Source organism: Larus michahellis, chromosome 21, assembly GCF_964199755.1.
Source record: "Larus michahellis chromosome 21, bLarMic1.1, whole genome shotgun sequence".
In the NCBI taxonomy this organism is placed as follows: Eukaryota; Metazoa; Chordata; class Aves; order Charadriiformes; family Laridae; genus Larus; species Larus michahellis.
Window position 1 is genome coordinate 2,558,680 of NC_133916.1, and position 18,492 is coordinate 2,577,171.

General features: G+C 50.5%; 1 protein-coding gene across 1 annotated transcript; it reads right to left on the reverse strand.

The window, feature by feature from the left end:
* Positions 1-2,484: 2,484 nt before the first annotated feature.
* PNPLA1 (patatin like domain 1, omega-hydroxyceramide transacylase) lies at positions 2,485-15,374 on the reverse strand. Its single transcript, XM_074564151.1, has 9 exons — positions 14,683-15,374; positions 11,046-11,278; positions 9,895-9,960; positions 8,352-8,564; positions 7,960-8,020; positions 7,704-7,844; positions 7,296-7,395; positions 6,692-6,802; positions 2,485-6,131 (listed from the first exon to the last, which is right to left on the reverse strand). The coding sequence occupies exons 1-9, from the start codon at positions 14,882-14,884 to the stop codon at positions 6,128-6,130; spliced, it is 1,131 nt and encodes a 376-aa protein (XP_074420252.1). The 5' UTR covers positions 14,885-15,374; the 3' UTR covers positions 2,485-6,127.
* Positions 15,375-18,492: the final 3,118 nt, after the last annotated feature.

Here is an 18,492-nt window from a genome sequence, read left to right on the forward strand (position 1 = left end):
CATGGTAGTCAGTGGTGCACAACTCAGCTATGAGTCCCCATTTTGGCATTCACAGATGAGCCACCATTCCCAAAGGCAACGCGGTTTTGTGGCTCTTTGCTCACCTCCATGCTTCCCGTCTCACCCCCAGGCCATAATGTGCAGCTGCTTCGTCCCTGTGTGTTTTGGGATTTTACCTCCTACGTACCATGGAGTGGTGAGTAGCCTCGTGGTTTGGAGACCCCATCCCAAGTCAGCCAAGGGCCCATCTAGCCCATATGCTTTCTCCAGTGGTGGCATTAAGCATGTTTATACTTGTGTTTGCCACCAAAATTGCTTGGTGATGTGTTCATGCAGTGTCTGTGCAGGGAAAAACTGAACCTAGGTGCCCCACAATTTCACCTCACTGCAGACAGAACTGATCTTCTCACAAAAGCATCTCCCTCAGCCTGTCCATGGGCTTAACTCAACTCCTTTCTGCTGCGCTTTCCCTCAATTTTATTAAAGAGTAATTTTTTAGCTGGAAGGGAAGAGGTGGTGGGTGTAGACCTGGAGCACAGGGGACAGTGGTCAGGGCTGTTCCCTGGAAAGGGATCTCTGTAGCCCCAGTATGTCACTCTAGTTTGGGACTGGATCATGAAGAAACCCCAAATGCATGCACATGTGACACAGCACTCTTCTCTCTGAAAAGATGAAGTCTCAGGGTTTCTTGTTTTCTCTCCTAGCGTTACGTTGATGGGGAACTTGGCATGTGGCGGGCCAACTTTGTGTCCCGGACCACGATCACCGTGTCTGGTTTCGCTGGCGAATACGACATCTGTCCCAGAGATGGCCCATCTGCCTTCTTCACTTTCCAGCTCTCTGACTGTATTTTACAGATATCAAAAAGAAACATTTGCCGCTTGCAGTATGTTTTTCAGCTTCCCCCACGTCAAGTGAGCTGCTTCTACAGGTACCCAGAGCCTTGAGGCTGCTATAATTGGCTCATCTGCCCTGACTGCCACCTCCCCCCTGCAGGTTCTGGACCAGATTTTTATCCGTGGCTACCAGGACACAGTCTCCTTCTTTAAAAGACTGAGTAAGTGATTGGGAGTGAGGAGCAGGTAGGTCGGGTTCTTCTCTTGCAACACTGGTTTGCTGACAGAAGGTAAGAGTTGCTGCCAGTCCATCTAGAGTGACTGGTGCAGAGAGATGGGGTAGACGTAGTGCTTACAGATATGTTTTAGTGATGGTTTTTGTCAGAGTTAGGTCAACGGTTGGACTAGATGATCTGAAAGGTCCCGTCCAACCTAGGCAATTCGATGATTCTATGATTGCCAGGATTACTTGAGTCCCATACTCTCTGTGGCCTCTCCTGAAAGCTCCCTGTTCCCTCCTTCCCCTCTGATGATGTTAGGTCCCCTCTGCTCTGCCTCACTGGGCATGGTAGAGCTTTCCAGGGAACACAGGTCCCCAGGACCTAGGCAGAAGAAGTGTAGGCTCAGGTGCTTGGTGTGGTGTTAGACTGATAACCCACTGATGCACAAAGCAGCAGTGTTTGATGATCCCTGACCCAGAAACCCAACTCAGATTAGCCATGCACTGTGGTCACCAGTCCCCCTGTTTTCCAGTCAACGCTGGTCATGCCTCACATTGCTGGAGCCCTGGTAGTTGAGCAACAAACAGTGAGAACTGGATTCTCTTCCCACCAGGTGAATTTGGTATAAATTACCTTGATGAGGACTTTATGTTTTCATTGGCCAATGAATCGTGTCAGAAAGGTGAAGGGACCCTGCACTGTAAGCCAGAAACAAGAGTACTTCGCTACAGAGCCACAGACCCTGAGGAAGTCACCGAAGAGAATCAGGGGACCATCCGGGCAGCAGATGAAGAGGAAGCCCCACACCACCTTCTCCACCATCAGAAAGGTAGAGGACCAGCACTTCCTTCACCCCATCAGTTTTCATTAGCTAAGTGACATTTGCCCAGGGCTCTCGCTGCCAAAAGAGAATGTCTGGGGTTTTTGTGGGCTCCAGTAGGTGAGAACATCAGGAACGGGAGAGAGCCCCCTCTTGGGTCAGTGGCTGTTTAGTGAAGCCTCATGCTGAACTTGTTTTGGGTGAGGTTTGGGGACTTAGGTTATGGCCAGGTCAGAAGGGCTCTTTGGAGAAGGATCTCTCTTATGAAGAAAACCATTGCAAGGTAATAACAGGTTCTGCCCACGAGTCATTTCATTAAGGATGAGGGAAGGAGCAGAGTCTCGATGGTCAGAGCAGGGTTTGCTGTGCCAGTCAAATCAAAGTTTCTACTGGGTTACTCTGGTGTGCAGCCATGTGCAAATATTTCAGTGCAAAAAAAAAAAAAGCTTATTAGACCTACAGGTAAACCTCTACCTGTGTCATTTTTAAGCAACATAAGGCAGCTTTAAATCCAAAACTTCTAGTTTTCTGCAATCCTATGCAAAATAATGCCCTCTCCCATTTCAGTTTGGACACAGAAACCCGATGAACCCTCAGCATCTCGGACTCCAGTTTGTCTTATTGTTACTAGCAGAATACAAAGAAGTATCTGGTGGAGTGCAACATTTCTTTCAGTTTTATTATTTATTTTCTTTCTGAGTCTTTCAACATTTCAGAATTTGTCAGCTTAGGAAACATCATAATGGTTTAAAATGTCACCACATAAATTAAAGAAATAGTGAAAAATGACCTGTATGTTGTTCTGCTGTAGCTACAAGGAACATACCAAATGAGGAATATAAAGGGGAAAGAACAGGACCGTTACCATTCCAGATCTAAAAATAAAAGTTTGGAAAACGTAAAATAAAAGCAAAGATGACATTTCCATTGAAAACAAAACAACTCTACCTATGGAAAGAGACCCACTATAGAAATGCAGGACACAGCGTTGGGCTGTACAATTTGTTTCTATGCTTGTGCTTTTTTAAAGGCTTCATCAGTCTGAACTATATGGAGCTTTTGAAAGCAACATAGTTGGAACCAGGTTCCTTTGGAGGTTAGTCAGGCTTTGGGCTCTCAGGAGTCTCTTGGTTTCTGGTTTGCAGCTGGGCTGCAACATTTTTCACCAACCTAAGGTCACCCGTGGAAGGAATCAAGACTCATTTGTTAGGCCAGAGCAAGCAAGAGGTAAGTCAGGGCTCTCAGTCTCCAGGGGAGAACCACGGAGGATTTTTCAGGTCTGGGAAGGAAAAGCCCTGATGATCTAGGCCAGGAAAAGTCTATTTTACTGGTTATCTGCACAATACTGTAATATCATTCATGTTACCAAATAAACAAGGGTATAAACCTCCACACAGCTTGCACCCATTTTCCTGAATAAGTCAGAATATCTCCAAAGGGCTGCTGCTGCGGTAGGGCCTGCACACCAGCAAGGCTCGGGCTTGCTCAGGAGTAGCAGGTTAACCACAAACAGTTGCATTTTTATCCATGTGCCCACCAGGAGAGTCGCACAACGAATTGCACCCATGTTAGAATCGAGACTAGAAGCAGAGTCTGGCACAAAGTACCTGCATCCAACAGCCAGAGACGCAGCCAGGGTTGGGCACGCGTTGGTTTTCATTTGGCTTGGCTGCATGGATCAGGCCCCAGGACCCCCCTTCCCTCTAGCTCTGCAGTGGGGTCTAGCTTTAGAGAGCTCCTGCTGACTTGGGTTGTCTCCAGACTCGCATCCCATCCACCTCAGGCTTTACATCTCTGCTGAGTTCAACGCAGACCAGGGCAAGCAACGGGACAGTGGTATGAGGGCAATATTTTAAGGAGGCCAAAACCTGCTTATCCTATTACCCTTTAGAGAACAGGAGGGAGGGAAGCAGCCCTGATCAGGTGTTTGAGTCCATTTTGTCTCACAAGAACCGCCAGAAGTGTCTGTCAGACTGGCAATATGGTTTTACTCCCCTCAGGTCCATGACAGCCACAGAAGAGCATTTTTGACCCCGCTGCTGCCTTTACCCCCAGTTCACGTTTTAGAGAGAGAAAGAGCAACTTGCAGCCCAGCCTGCAGGCAGACCCCGAGGTGCACTGAAGAGCATACAGTGGCAGCAATGTCACCAGCACAGGCAGGGCCACGACACCCATCTTATCCCCCACAGCCCCCAGGTGACTCCCAAGACCAGGCATTTCAGGCTGAAGACAGGCTCTATTGCAGCTGGTTTGAACTGGGTGCAGCTGGCTTTCCCAGCTTGCTTCCCTAGGGGTGAAACAAGCTGATGTACAAGGTGATTCGAAGAGATTCCCAACTTTGTCTCTCTCCATTGCCTCTGGCAAAGCCTCCTTTTGCCGTTAGCTCCAAGCTCATGCAGAGGAGACAGCATCAAGTGTGCTTGCTTGAAAAGATGGGGGATTAATAAAGCAAAAGACAGCTGATTTCAATTATGAGTCATTAAATACTTACATCTTAGCATGTCTCTGCAGATTTGGAGCAAGAGGGCTCTGTGCTCTGACCATTATTGTTTTGGATGTTCCTTGTAGGCTGCTTTTTTGTTAAAGTTCTCAAAGTTTTACTAACTTTTTATGAACAAGCCGTGTAGGGGCAGGTGGGATGCACTGTCTAGTTCAAACCATGCTCGTGTTTGTGGCTGAGATTTGCAGACAAATTTTAGCGGATTTGGATGTCCAGTTCCTATATGAGAATTTTGTTTGGGGGATTTTAATTCCCATTTGAATAGGGATAATGTACCTGCCTGAGGCTGACTGAAATGGTTAGACCCTGCCTGCGGTGGTGCTCACTAGGAGGGCCAGGAGCCTGGTAGAAGGGCTGTTGCAGAAGTGGGACTGACCCCATTCCTGCCCAGGGAGCGGTGGGTGTCTCTGCGCCCTCTCCACTGCCATCGGTGGCAGGAACAGTCACAGTTCATGAGCCGGTTTTGAGCAGCCCAGCTTTGGCTGGGGGTTGAGAGATGCAAATCCATCCAGGATGGAAGGAGAGACAGGAGAAGGTTTTGATGGATCCAGTGTAAATAAGCATCCAAGTTTTTTTTAGTAAGCTCATTGCTTACTATTCCCAGGTGATTGATTGCAAGCAGAGATAGCAGAACATATTATATTAACCTTTCACTGAGCATTCATAGTTAACTTTGAACCTGTTTACATCAATGCAGCCTTCAGCTATTCCCCACGTTCATGCCTGCAGTCTCTAGGGCACTTTGGATGAAACTTCCCTCTGTGCCATTTCCCTTTTTGTGATTAAACAAGCTGTTTATTCAAATAAACAGCTTGTGCTGTTGTGATCCATTTGTTGCCCATCGGGAACCAACAAACGGGGGGAGATAGTTGGGGTACAGCCAATCCATCAGCCTCTGATGAGCAAAATGGATTTGGGATGATAAGTGCCAACTCATTCTACATACAGACCAGCAACACGAGATGTATTTGTCTGAACCATACACTGTTCACAGCAGCGAATTACAGAAAACTGCATGGAAAGAACTAATGTATTTGTGAAATGTGAGCTCTCCCGGTGCAATGGGAGATGCAGTCTGCAAGACTGTGGCCTTTGAATTAAGGGAAGTTTAATCCTTAGGTTTCTCCATCCCTCTCCACAGCTGCAAACTCAGAGGGGTCCGAATGTGTGCCTACCTCCACTGGCAGGAGAAGCAGGTCTCCGAGGGTGTATGAAGCTCAAGAATAGGTAATTGGTAAAATAACTTCAAGAAACTGGATAAAAATGAGTTCCTGCTCAGTGTGATGCTCCCTAAGGCTTTTCCCTCTCTCTGTTTTCTGTTTGATGAATCTCTCTTAGAGTTTTTGGGTGGGAGGAAAACACTTAAAATGTGACATTTCCAGGCAAATTCTGCCCTGTAATCTGCATTAAAGCAGGGGGAGGGATGCTGCTGGTGATCGGCAAGCGCAGTGGCTGGGGAAACCGGTGGCTGGGCTGTAGATGCAAGTAAAGCTGCCCAGTGTCCCCTGCGCAGACTGCGGTTCAGCCATCACGTTAGAGCAGGTCGGGCCCGGGCAGGGAGACTGCAGCAGCAGCAGCAGCACTGGGAACAAAATCAGCCAGTTTCCCCAAGGGAAAAAAACACCCCCAAAATGCTCCATAAAAGCCAGCAGCTGTGCCACTGTGTGAAATGAACTGCGGTGTTGCCCACTGCTTCCCGGGGCAGCAGGATCGCGTGGTGTCGGAGACCCCCAGCGCCCATCCGGGATGGTTACCTGAGGGGACAAACTGGCAGTTAGTTGAGTCAGGGTCACTGATCCAACAGGGACAAGTAGCCCCAGGGACGTTTGATACTGAAGGGCTTTTTTGTGGCTGAGGAATTGTGTAGCTGCCTGCAGTATGAAATCATTCTGTGCAAGACTCTCTGCCAGCTGCACATGAAGTAACTTGCCAGCAGGTTTTAGGGAGGTACGGCTTAAAAGCTATCTGTGTGAAACAATTAAATGCTTTGAATCCATGAGAGTTTAGTGACAAAACGCTTCTCAGGATCTTGGGGAACATGCCTGATGTCCTGCTAGGACAGAGCCCAGCAGATAAATGCTCTGGAACAAGAATATGTTGCCGTAGGGAAGCAGCACTAAGCTAATTCGTAGCTTCTTTCAGATGTCACTAAATAAATGATATCACAGGGACAAAAATTAGCTACTTTTAATGTGGGGGTACCCCAGATTTGGAAATTGTAGCCACCATCAGCATCGATGACCCATGGGTGAGGTTCCCCCGGGGTTACCCTGCTCTCCCCCTGCTGAGGGTTTGCATCCCCCGAGCACCTCACCTCCTGGCCACGGCTCTCGTAGGCAAACCAGGCACCATGGTTTGGAGGAGCTTCTGGCACCATTTTACCATGGAGCTGATACCTTCCAGCAGCCCCCACAGCTTCTTCAGCCTGCAAAACCAAAATAAACAGGCAGATTTTAATGACCGGTAAATGCAGGAAAAGGGGGAGAGTGTTAACAGTAAATGAACACTGTAACACTCTCTTTTCATAACCAAGCAATCCTATGGTCTTCCTGCTAGCCATGCCCGCTCTCCCTGAGAGCTTGCCTTCAGGGAACACCGAATCCTCCGGCAGAGGAAGGGGATGCCGCTAAGCCTATTTATGCAGTAGATGTGCATCAGCTTGCCCTGCCCCATAGAAAAGGAGGGACTTGCCGCCAGCCTGCGCTGCCCCAGAGGCTGCCCCGTGTGTTTCCCATGGAGCTGCCATCTGAAGGATGCTACAGCCCATTGCACACCCTGACACTGGGCTTTCGGAGACACCTTCGTGCCTCCTGCTGATCTCATACCGTGTCCCTTCAGCTGACTCGCCACTGCTGAAGGCACAGCCACTGGTTTCTGCATCACTCTCAGCTTCAATGCCTCTTTTAAGATGTTCTTACCCCTTCCTGGCATAGGCTGGCAGCCTGTATGGCTGCAACAGGAGCTTTGACAGTGGATCCTGAAGTCCAGTCACCTGTTCCTTCTTCCACAGAGCCAAGCCTGTGCCCGTGAATGACAACAGAGAAGAAAATAAATACCAGTAATTAGAAATAATCCAATAAATGCAATAATTCCTCTTGTCCAACAACTCTTGCTGCAGCTCAGCCTGTAGGTGCTGAAGCTCAGGCCAGGATCCAGCTTGAGCTGCTCCTACAAAGCCTCTTTGCAAACGGCTACTGCAGATATTGAAATATTTACTATAATAAATACCTCTCTTAAATATAGTACTTCTCCTCTCAAAGACTGCAGCAGCCCTCAGTGGCCCCAGCCACCCCCAAAACCCCAGATCAGTACCCTGAATCCTCTACCTGGCAGGAAGCAAGGAGCCAGACGCTGCGGTACCCTTTTGCATAGGCCGGTGAACATCCCGGTGGATTGTGCAGAGTCGTTCTTCCCACACATGCTGGCGAAGCGGAAATTGCCATCAAAGTAGTTAAAGCCAAAGGCATCTGTGAGACAGGAAAAGAAAGGGCTGATTTTTGGCCAGTTGCATCGGCCATGTGATGCTGAGGGGCAGTGGGTCACACTTCTAGGCTGCCCTTTGGGTCTTGGGCTAACACTTACTGTTCCTGTACAGGAAAAGGGCAGTGTCCTGGTACCCTTGGGAGAAAATGTCATTCAAGACCTGCAAGGAGAAACACTTGAGGTCACTAAAGAGCCCTCCATCCAGGCACCAGCATGATCTATCCAAGGCTGTTTGACCAGAGTGATGGGATGGCCTGTTTGGGAAGGCAGCAAGCACAGGCTGGTTTCCAACCACCAAAGCACTGGTGGTGCTGGTTGTCAAACCCATCCCAGTTGGCCACCCATCAACAGCGTCCACCAAAAAAAATGCATTGCTATTGAAATCTGATTAGTTAACAATGGAGACTGAGCTGAACCTTAAAGCTTGGGAAGGCAGGTCCAGCATTAATTTGTTTTAACTAAAAGCTGGGAAGAAGGCCTGGTGGGCTTACCATGGTGCTGGGTGGAAAGAGAGCATAGCTAATCCTGCAGAGGTTTTCTATCGAGATCTGAATGCTGCCGTTGAAGATCTGGAAGCAGAAGAAGATAGCGGGACAATCTCGTGGACAGATATCCAGCTCTCCCGTGAATGGGGACACAGTGATGACAGCTTCCTCCAGGCTGGAAACAGGCTGCAGGCCGGTGAATCCTCCATCGACGTATCGCTGAGGGGGAAGAGCAGAGGGAGGATTTGCATTGGGGATTGCTACAGCGTGTGTGTTAGGACAGTGTCACCAAGCAGAAAGCAAGTAGCTGCAAAGGCGACCTTTCCTGCCACAAGCCAGTCCCAGCACATCGTCTCTTCCCACTCGCAACAGCATCTCTTCCCAACCCTTGCTCTTTATCCTGGCTTTTCCCAGCTCCTTCTGCTGCCCTGCCTACGGCACCCAGCCAGCTTCTCAACCAGGTGCTGTAATCCACAGCGGTTATTAAAATAGAAATATAATTATTTTAATTCACAAAGCTTTGTCAAGTTGTTTTAGCAGTCATTAGCCAATTCAAACATCACTGAATTTACAGTGTTGTATAAATTTCAAGTCCTGAGCGCACGCAGTAGGGCTCCCGCATTTAATAATTGCCTGCAAATCCCCGGAGGATTACTCACTGGGCAAGGAAAATGTCATTTGCTGTATTCCAAAAGGAATCTGAATTTACCACCCACCTCAGTGGGATGTGAGGTTGCAAGGACTGCAGCTGATCAAATTAGATGTGAAATAACAGTGCAGGGGAGCCTCACACAGCAATGCTGCCGAGCTCTGGGTCCTGCAGACTCTATGGACTCTGTGGACAAGCCCTGGGGCAAGCTGGAGACCTGACCTGACAGCCAGGTACGGACGTCTGAGGACTCAATCAGTGCAGACCAACAAGAGTTAAGGGAAGTTCCTAGCTCTATCCCAGCCGCAAATCTGGTATCGTGGCTTTGTGAGTTTTGACACACAAGCGGGTGATGGTGCATCAGCTGCTCCGTGGTCCATCTGCACATGCTTCGTCGCCACGCTGCTGTGCTCCTCCTTCACTGAGGGTTAGCAACAAGCCAGCCCAAATTTGTTGACTTCGCTGCGGTGTTTCACAGAGTATGAATATGGACATGGTTGGGGGAGGATCCTCCCACAAACTTTTGATATTTCAGCCATGCAAGTCTGCACCTGAGCTAATGGAGACATCTGCACTGCAGACAGATCCTGCCCAGGATAACTGGATTGTGTGTCAAAGCCCTCGAGCGTGGGCGTCCTCTCCTCTCACTTTGGAGATCTGCAAGGCAAGATCTAGTCATCCAGGCTCTGTCCGTAGGCAAAGCAGGAGAGGGCTCTCCAGATGGCAGTTCCACCCGGCTACCATCTTAGGATGCGATGAAGGACAAGCTAAAAGGCTTTATCATCCTCCATTAACTACAGAAGCCTAGACATGTATATCCCTCTCTGCTCAAGGCAATGCGAAGTTTAAACACGTGGATGTACTGCTGGGAGTGTATGTTTTATGGGAAATATCACTCACCACACCCCGGTAGGACGGAGGGATGAATCCACAGTAGATAGGAAGAAAGCAGCTGCAGAGGAGAGCCTGGGGGAGGAGAGGGATTGCAAAAGTAAGTCTTCCTGTCAAAGTTTTCCTGGACAAGACCTGTCAACTCAGTACCTGCAAATTCAGGCCTGACAAATCATCTGGTGCCAGGCTGTCGGTACCACCTGGACTTTGCTCTTGACAGTGTCAAGAAGAAAGCTTTCAAGAAGGGGAAAACATCTCATTTCAATAAAGTTGAAACACTTCTCTTGAGAAGAACATAGCACTTTTATTTTCATAACTGCCAGCAATGTTAGAGTTGTATATCTATATGTCACTGTCCAAACACTGCCTTTTGATGGTGGCAAGGTGAAGCTTCGGGGTTATTTTTCATATTTGTGGGGGTTTGGACAAAAGCAAGACATCCTCACAATGCATTTCCATTCTGCTGGGATTTGTCAATGGCAAAGCCACTGCTGGGCCATTTGCAACCATTTCTCACCAACCTCATCAGCTGGGAATGCGCATCGCGGGCTCCTGGGTTGACCTAAGGCAGGTACCACAGGGTGAACTCCAGCATCTCCATGGACTTGCCATCCTTTATCATCTCCCCAGGACAAGCAAGCCCACGACCTCACGGTCAGCCTCATTAAAGTTTTACCCTGGGATTCCTTTCCCAGCAGCTAATTTACTGGTTAATCAGCTGCTTGTTGTTGGGCAGCACAGACGCCCAGGGAAGTGCTGAAGCAACAAGGACAATTACTGCCAACGGGACTTGGTCAAGAAGAGACCTGTCCAGAAAGCTGAGAGGTCATGTTAGCGTTAGCACAGCTCTCTGCAGAGAGTCATTAGCACTTCCTTGAGCTGGCCAACACACTGGCGTCTGCTTTTTGAGGCTAGAAACAAACGTTTTGCTTTTTTAGCATGATTTATTCCCAGATGGCTCTGGACCTAACAACACCTTCCTCCTTCCCTCCAAGCTGGATGAAGCTCACTGCGGTGGAACCACAGCTCTGGCAGAGCTTCCTGACACTGTCCCCATCTTGGGTAGAAAACAGGGCAGTTAAAGTCATCAACGCTTAGGTACCTCCACCCCAAGCAGTACGTAGAGATCTTCCTACGACATCAGAGGAAGATCCCTTTACCTGAATGAGCTCCTCTTTCGAGCTGAACTCAGAGGCCATGACGTTTTGGCCGTCCATCACCCGTGTGAGCGAGATGTGCAGCCGCCCTGAAGCCAGCTGGTAGGAGTCCTCTGGTAGCATCCGCTGCAAAACGGTCTTGATATTCGCCAGCAAACTGCACTTGGGGGAGAGAGGGCCCAGGATGGTTTTCCTGACCTCTGTTGCCATGGCAAAGAAAAATTCCTTTAGGTCATCTGACACGGAGCAGGGGGGAAAAAAGACAAGAGAGAAAGTCAATATCCCTGCTGCCCTAACAGTTATATTTTTAATCCTATTTTTAACACTCCCCACCAATAAAGCCTCTAGCAGCTCTGTGCATGACCCCAGGATGATACTGCTGCTATAATGGGGGACAGAAAGGGGGAGATCACCCCCAAGATGTCCTCAAAGGACAACATATTGCTGAGTGTGACTCCAGTGGTGAAATCCCCATCTGCACCGGAGATGGGTGCTCAAGACGTGCCTGGCCGGGGATTAGGGAAAGGCTCCAAAGAGCCCCAGGAAGGAGGATGCAGGTGCAGACACCAAGTTATCGATGCCAATGTGACTTGCACAACGTGTTCCTGCCTTCCACCTCCAATTTTGCACGTGGGCAGCCCCAGGCTTCCTGGGGGAGCTGGGAGGGCTCAAAGGTGATGAGGAGGGGCAGACCCCCACCTCCTCCACTTAAGGCTTTCCTGCAAGCCAGGAACCCCGGATGCACCATGCTGGGACTCCCCGCTCATCTGAGCTCCCCTGGTGACCTCCCACCCAGTGTTAATAGTCATTACATGTGTCTGCACACCCCAAAAACTGGATTAAAAGAAACAGAAATGGAGAGCCCCGGCCGAGGGCTCAGGAGGCACCAGGTTTTAAAGGCTGCACAGTGACGAGGGGGAGGAGGGGTACAGCAAACCCCACGGTCAGCCTGATCCTGGGGAGGGAGCTTGGTCCCTTTGCTGAAACGGGGAGCTCACCTGGGGCAATATCAAATGCTGGGAGGACTGGAGCCCCTCTGCTGTGGGGACAGGCTGAGAGAGCTGGGGGGGTTCAGCCTGGAGAAGAGAAGGCTCCGGGGAGACCTTCCAGCCCCTTCCAGTCCCTAAAGAGGCTCCAGGAAAGCTGGGGAGGGACTCTGGATCAGGGAGGAGAGCCATGGGATGAGGGGGAAGGGTTTTACACTGAAAGAGGGGAGATTTAGATGAGATCTGGGGAAGAAATTGTTTGCTGTGAAGGTGGTGAGCCCCTGGCCCAGGTTGCCCAGAGAAGCTGTGGCTGCCCCATCCCTGGAGGGGTTCAAGGCCAGGTTGGACGGGGCTTGGAGCAACCTGGGCTGGTGGGAGGTGTCCTTGCCCAGGGCAGGGGCGTGGAACTAGATGATCTTCAAGGTCCCTTCCAACCCAAACCATTCTATGGTTCTATGATTCTATGAATACCCCACCTTAACCAGTTAAACTCTTGCAGCAAAAAGCTTATCTGGCTCTTCAATGCTGCAAAAAGCCATCCTTGTGCCCAAGGGGGTTCCCCGGGACCCTGCACCGGCACAAAGTCATGGGTTTGCCTTAGCACCGTGTCTTTGCAGGGGCAGAAGTTCCTGAGCTGTCTCGTGAGATTGGTTTTAAAAGCACAGACAGACGGATTAGATGGAGCGTCCCGAAGGCAACTGGAGCAACACGGGCATTAAGAGGGGTTATAAATGTTTGAGCGGATGTTCAGGCCATGTGGTGTGATGATTAACACTTGATGGGTTCACGCAGGGTCCTCAGGGATGCCGAAAGAGCCGGAGACACCCCAGGCAGGTGTTGCCCCCGCCAGGCACTGTCTGGCTGCGCTGTGTCCTGGAAATGGGGGGAAGCCCGGAAAAACTGCCCGCACCCTGCCAGGTAGGAGGTGAGAGCTGACCCCGGCTTTGGGGGCTTTGGTTCTGGATGGGGCTTTGTCTCTGGGCGAGCAAGGGATGACCTTGGCATGCAGTACCGTGACTGTCCCCACCTACACCAGCTTGCTGGTGACAAGCATGTGCCTAGCAGGTCACCTGTGGGGTGGCAGGGGACAGCCTGGCTCAGAGGGCTCAGAGCTGCTCACCCAGCCCAGGTCAGGCTACACGACCGCAGCCACCCCACGGGACACCCCAGCAGCAGCCCAAGGCCACCTTTAACCCTCTTTTTGCCCTAATCCTCCCCAGTGTGAATTTGACAGAGTTTCTGCCACATTCATTTTCCTTATTAGAAAGCCAACCAGAGCCACCACTACCCAAAAGGTCTTTTCTTCCCCTGGGGAAGATGTTTTGGGCACAAGATCATCTCAGCGCCTCTAAGTGCATGGTCCCTACCACCCCCGGTGAAGCAGACCCCCATTTCAGCACTGGTGCCCACAGCAAGAGGAGTTACCAAACTGGTTTATGCCTGCAGGACAGCCCCAGCTCCATCCAATTACACCAGCATGAGGAATCAGAGAGGAAAGTTTTATGGCCCTTGCTGATTTGTAGAGGAATTCATTCCCACATGGGCAGAAAGGTACCATTCTGTTTTGTCTAAATATATTTACCAAAGTTTTGAATTATTTTTAGCTCCAGCAGAGTGGTTCTAGCTTCCACCAGAGGTTTCAAGAACTTCTTGTTTCCTCCCTGCTTCCCCTGTCATTATTTGGGCCCTAAAGCCACCCCCCTCCTAAATGTCCCCGTTGCTTGAGGCAGGGGTTGTATCAGCTTTTAAGGATTTAAGTCTTGTGTACGCTTGTTTACACATGGGCGCTAATTGGAAATATGGGAGGATGTGATTATTAAAAGTGGATTAACTGCTCTGAATTAATTCTACACATAGGTGATCTTTGCTGGGGCTGGGACTTTTTCCACAACGTCTAAAGAGGTTCAGACTAAAACCTCTTTTGCAGCAGTAAGAGAAACCCCAGCCCCAGGCTGGAGCAGGGACCGCTGTTCCCCCAGGCACATCCCGCAGGCGAGCCCTTGAGCTTTTGCCAAGGGAAAAGTTGCTCCGCAATCTGGAAACGGGAATCGTGCCACGTCTTCCCTTGTGCTGGAGAGGCTGAGTGGGACAAGCCAGAGCAACATGCAAACAGGGCTGTCAGCGCTGTAGAAACCTGTGTGTCCCTTAGGAGCTAAGGGTGCCGAGGGGACTGATCCACAGGGGACAAGGGGACTTTACTTTGGCATATGTGCCCACCGCAGTCACATAGACTTGCTTTGGGACACATCTCGGCACTTAGACCTCATAGCAGAAGAGAAGGAGATCTGCTCCTGCAGCAGGAGCAGGAAAATGGGCTAATAAAATACAGGTACATCCAGATTTAACCATGCAGTATCTACCCGACTATCTGAGATGATAGCGCTCAGGCAGTAATAACCAGCTTTTTCAGCTTACACCGCCCAAAATTGCTCCACGGTGGCTGCCGAAAGTGGCAACATCTGCAGAATTCTTTTATGTCTTGGGAGTGATAGGAGTTACACCAGTATCGCATCCCCACCGCTGCTTTAAGGCATTAGCTTCTCTATTTCTATTTTGAAATAAAAACAGCCCATTTTTCTATTTTGAAATTAAAAAAAAAAATCTATTTTGAAATACGCCCTACCGTAAGAAAACCCAGGCAGTAACTGTCTTACCAAGGCCGATGCCGCACACCACGGCGGCGGCGATGAGGGAGCCGGCAGAGGAGCCGTAGACCTTGCAGGCGGACTTGAGCACTTCGGGAGCCAGCTCCAGGAGGGACTGCACCACCCCGACCTGGTACAGGGCGAGAAAGCCACTGCCGGAAAAGGAGAGCGAGAAAGGGGTGCCGGAACCCCGGAGATCCTCCTCAGCCATCTCGAGATCAAATTGGCGTCTCCGGCTCGATGTCTCGGGTTGTCCTTTTTCACCAGGTGAACCTCAAGCTCTCGTCTCCTCTGCTTTCTCCAGGCTCATCTCTGGCTGCAGAAGAGTCCAGAAGATGGATTTTCTGCCTCCTTTTATGACAGCTCCCCGAGGTGTTTAGATTCACGAGCTATTTTAATTGCTGCCTGTGCTAAAAACAGAATTTTTCCCCTGATCAAAACAGCTCCCGTAATCCTCCACCACAGCCAGCTCAGATGCTCGGGGCTGAATCAAGGCTTCCCTTTTATCCCCAGGGATCTGGAGTGCCCCGGAACCCTCCTGGAGACGGTCCCTGCGTTACTGTGCCATCACACTTGGAGACATCGGTGCAAAATTTTCTCTTTGCTTCATGCTTTCTTCATCAAGGGTGTTTTCCTAAATTGGATTCTCCATCAATCCCAGCTTAGGCATAGCTCAGTACTGGGTGAGTAAAGGCTTGTATAAGACACTTAAAGCCAGAGGGTGTTACACAAGGGGTGGATGCAGGGCGTTACGCTGGGTTAGGTTTGGAAATTTCTTTTGTTTGCATATATTTGCTCCCTGTTGGAAGGGGTTTGTCCTTGCCTGCCTCTTGGATATCCTTTGGGAGGGATAAAACAGGGAGCTGGATTTGCTTTTCTCTTCCCCCCCAGCACTGGGCTCTATAAGGCCCCAGAAGGATGCCTGCAGCAGCACCATGTTTCCCAAATCTGGGGTTACTAATCCAAAATTGAACTGCCTTCGGGCTGTCTTCATTGGCTGGGTGATAGTTAAAAAAATAGGGAGAAATTCAGTAGATTTCTAGTGTCTTTTCCGCCTTAATAACCTAATCCTGCTGCCAACATGCAGAATAAAAATTGCCCTTTTAAACAGATGTATTTATTAAATATTACCAAATACTGTGCTGCTTATGTTGTCCAAATACATACAGCATGCACACTGTATAATGACTATTACATATGTTACATTCAGGGTTGTGTATACACACATAACATGGGCGTGCGTATAGTCACGGACAGGCTGAAGGCGAGAGATTTCACTCCCCGCGTTGGTGCACCAGGACAGTAGAAGAAAAGAGGGAAAGGTTCCAGCATCCTGACAGAACCTTTGCAATGCTGTTTCACCCCCGATTTTCATATGTTTTCCCTTGGCCTCTCCAACCATCGCTGGGTCACCGCGACGAGAGTTGTGTCCCCTGGGGGCAGAGACCCGCACCTCGATGGGCAAAATGTCCCTGGGTTGAGGTTTCACTGGTGGCTGCCCATCAGCCGGGGTACACTGCCCGCAAACCCCCCCAGAGAAATGTCACTTGTCATGGCCAAGGCTGTCCTCGATGGTACTGCCTGGACGACAGCACAAGCAGCAGCAAGCTGTCAGCTTGTAGATGTCTTGAAACGAGACCTCGACTATCCCGGAGTTGGACGACTGCTTGAATTAGGGCTTCTGCATGTGCCCACACCCTGCTGTAGGTACACGGCCTTACTGGATTTGGTCTTCTCATTTCTTGTCTTTCCAGTGTTTGATGTTGTTTTTACATTATACATTACGTTTACATTTACATTATCACGTGTGGGTGAGTCTCCCACACGTTCCAGCCTTTCTACCAGCCATCTGGTCATATCTGAGCTTTGATCTGTGTGATTCATGCCACTGTCTCCTCCAGGCCTTGGGAAAAAAAATCCTTTCATTTAAAGAATTTTCTTCCAGCACTGGGAAACATCTGCAGGTAGAACAAAGGCAAAAACTAGCATCTCTCACTGCGACTGATCCCAACACGCGAGTACATCGGAAGCACATGAGTGTTTGTGCACTGGAAGATATTGTTTCCGTGTTCCCCGTGCATTAACTCTGCCAATTACAGGCATCACGCCCCCGGGGAATTCAACAGGCACTGCACGGAAGAGGCATGGGATGCTCCTGCTTCACTCAGCACTTGCGTCTCCTTGGTGGAGCCCAGCCCCAGCCTCCAAGCTTGGGGAAAGCGATAAATGATCCCATGGGACCTGCGGGAACACGCTCCTCCATACAGTGTGTGGCAGGAGGACGGTTTCCTTGTAGGAGCTGGACTTGTCCAAAATGTGGTGCTCCGGGAGCACCTCGTGAGTGTAAACCCCAACTGAGCTGAGCCGGGAGATGTTCTCACCCCGGACTTTGGGCTTCTTGTAATAGTTTCTTCCCTTTGCAGCTGCCATGAAGTAACATGTTAAATGGGATTTTCCATTCCCAGAGCCAGATGATGAAGGATGGTGCGGTGGCCCTGAAGAAGCCGTTATCTCTGCAAGAAGACAAGTGAGCAGCTCCAGGGAGAGGTGCACGGTGAATGTGAGAAGGTCCCTGGGAAGGAGAAACCCCGTCAGACCGCACAGCCTCACGCCGAGGCAGGGCCAGCCCCGGGAGAGGGGCAGGGGACCAAGGCAGGACGGACAAGAGGATGAGTGTCCATGCACAGGGAAGGACAGGAGACGTCTGACCTGGCAAGGGGTGGGCAGCACCCCGAAAGTCGGCAGCTCAGACGTGCGAGGACTTCACGGCACACTCAGGTACCCTGGGCTCCCCTCGGGATCCTCAAAGCTCAAGAGGAGCAGGGCTTTGGGGGACACACCTGGGGGCTCTGCCAGCTGAGGGGGTGCAGAGCCACATCATAGCACTTCCCACAAATTGCCCTGTCCTGCAAGAGTTACGGGGGGCTTCTCAAGGCTGAAGGTGCAGGGGGGAGGGGATGCCCCACACCCTGTCCCACTCCAAGCACTGAGGCCCCGGGAGAGCATCCCAGGGGACAGCATCCTCCCTGGCCCGGTGCCACGCTCCCGTGAGATGAAACCTTGTCATCATCCTCTTACTGACAGCGAATTTTGCGTTAATTGGCTCATTAAGTGCTGGGCTGATTTTCTAAGCCGCCCTCCCCCACCTGGCGGTCAACAGAGCAGGATTAGTGGGGACTAACGACTTCAGAGATGCAAGATCCCAGCAGCAGCCTGAGATGCTTTCTGGAGGAGGCCCCTCGGCTCGCGCTGAGCTCTGGGCGGGCAGGGGGCTGTGCCCAGATGGCCGGTGTCCGTGGTCCCAGGGATTTTCGGGCGAGGTGATTGCCTGAGCTGTTTGAAGCCCCAGCAGGGTGTTTAGGGAAGGTAATGCCAAGAGTTGGAAATCGATCAAAACCCCGGGGCTAATAACTTGCACTTCTTTTAATACCTTCTTAATATCTTCAGTGGCCACAGGCAATCAGGGTCTCAAATTTATAACCAAAAGATTAATCTAAGACGCTGGAGTTGATCACGAGAAGGGACCTGGGCTCCAAGAGCCAACAGCCCCCAGGGTGCTGTGCCGACAGCAGCCACGGCTGCTCCCATCCTCATCCTCACCGTGCCAGGCTGGAGCAGCTGTGGGTTGGGTTGTTTGGGACCAGGAGCCCCTTGCACAAGGGGCTGCGCAGGTTTTGCTCCTTGTTTCCCCGGCGTCACTGCCCCGATGGGTGGGAAAAGGTCCAGCGACCACAGAAGGAGGATATTTGGTTCAGCCGTGATATTGGGAAAAACACAGGGAGAAGGGAATGGGAGAGACAGGTTGTTTTTCTCACTGGT

Coding starts and splice junctions, on each gene's coding strand:
- PNPLA1 (XM_074564151.1), bottom strand. CDS start 14,884: ATGGCTGAGGAGGATCTCCGGGGTTCCGGCACCCCTTTCTCGCTCTCC. Junction 11,279..14,682: donor GGTGTGCGGCATCGGCCTTG/GTAAGACAGTTA, acceptor GCTCCGTGTCAG/ATGACCTAAAGGAATTTTTC. Junction 6,803..7,295: donor CCAGCCTATGCCAGGAAGGG/GTAAGAACATCT, acceptor TTGGTTTTGCAG/GCTGAAGAAGCTGTGGGGGC.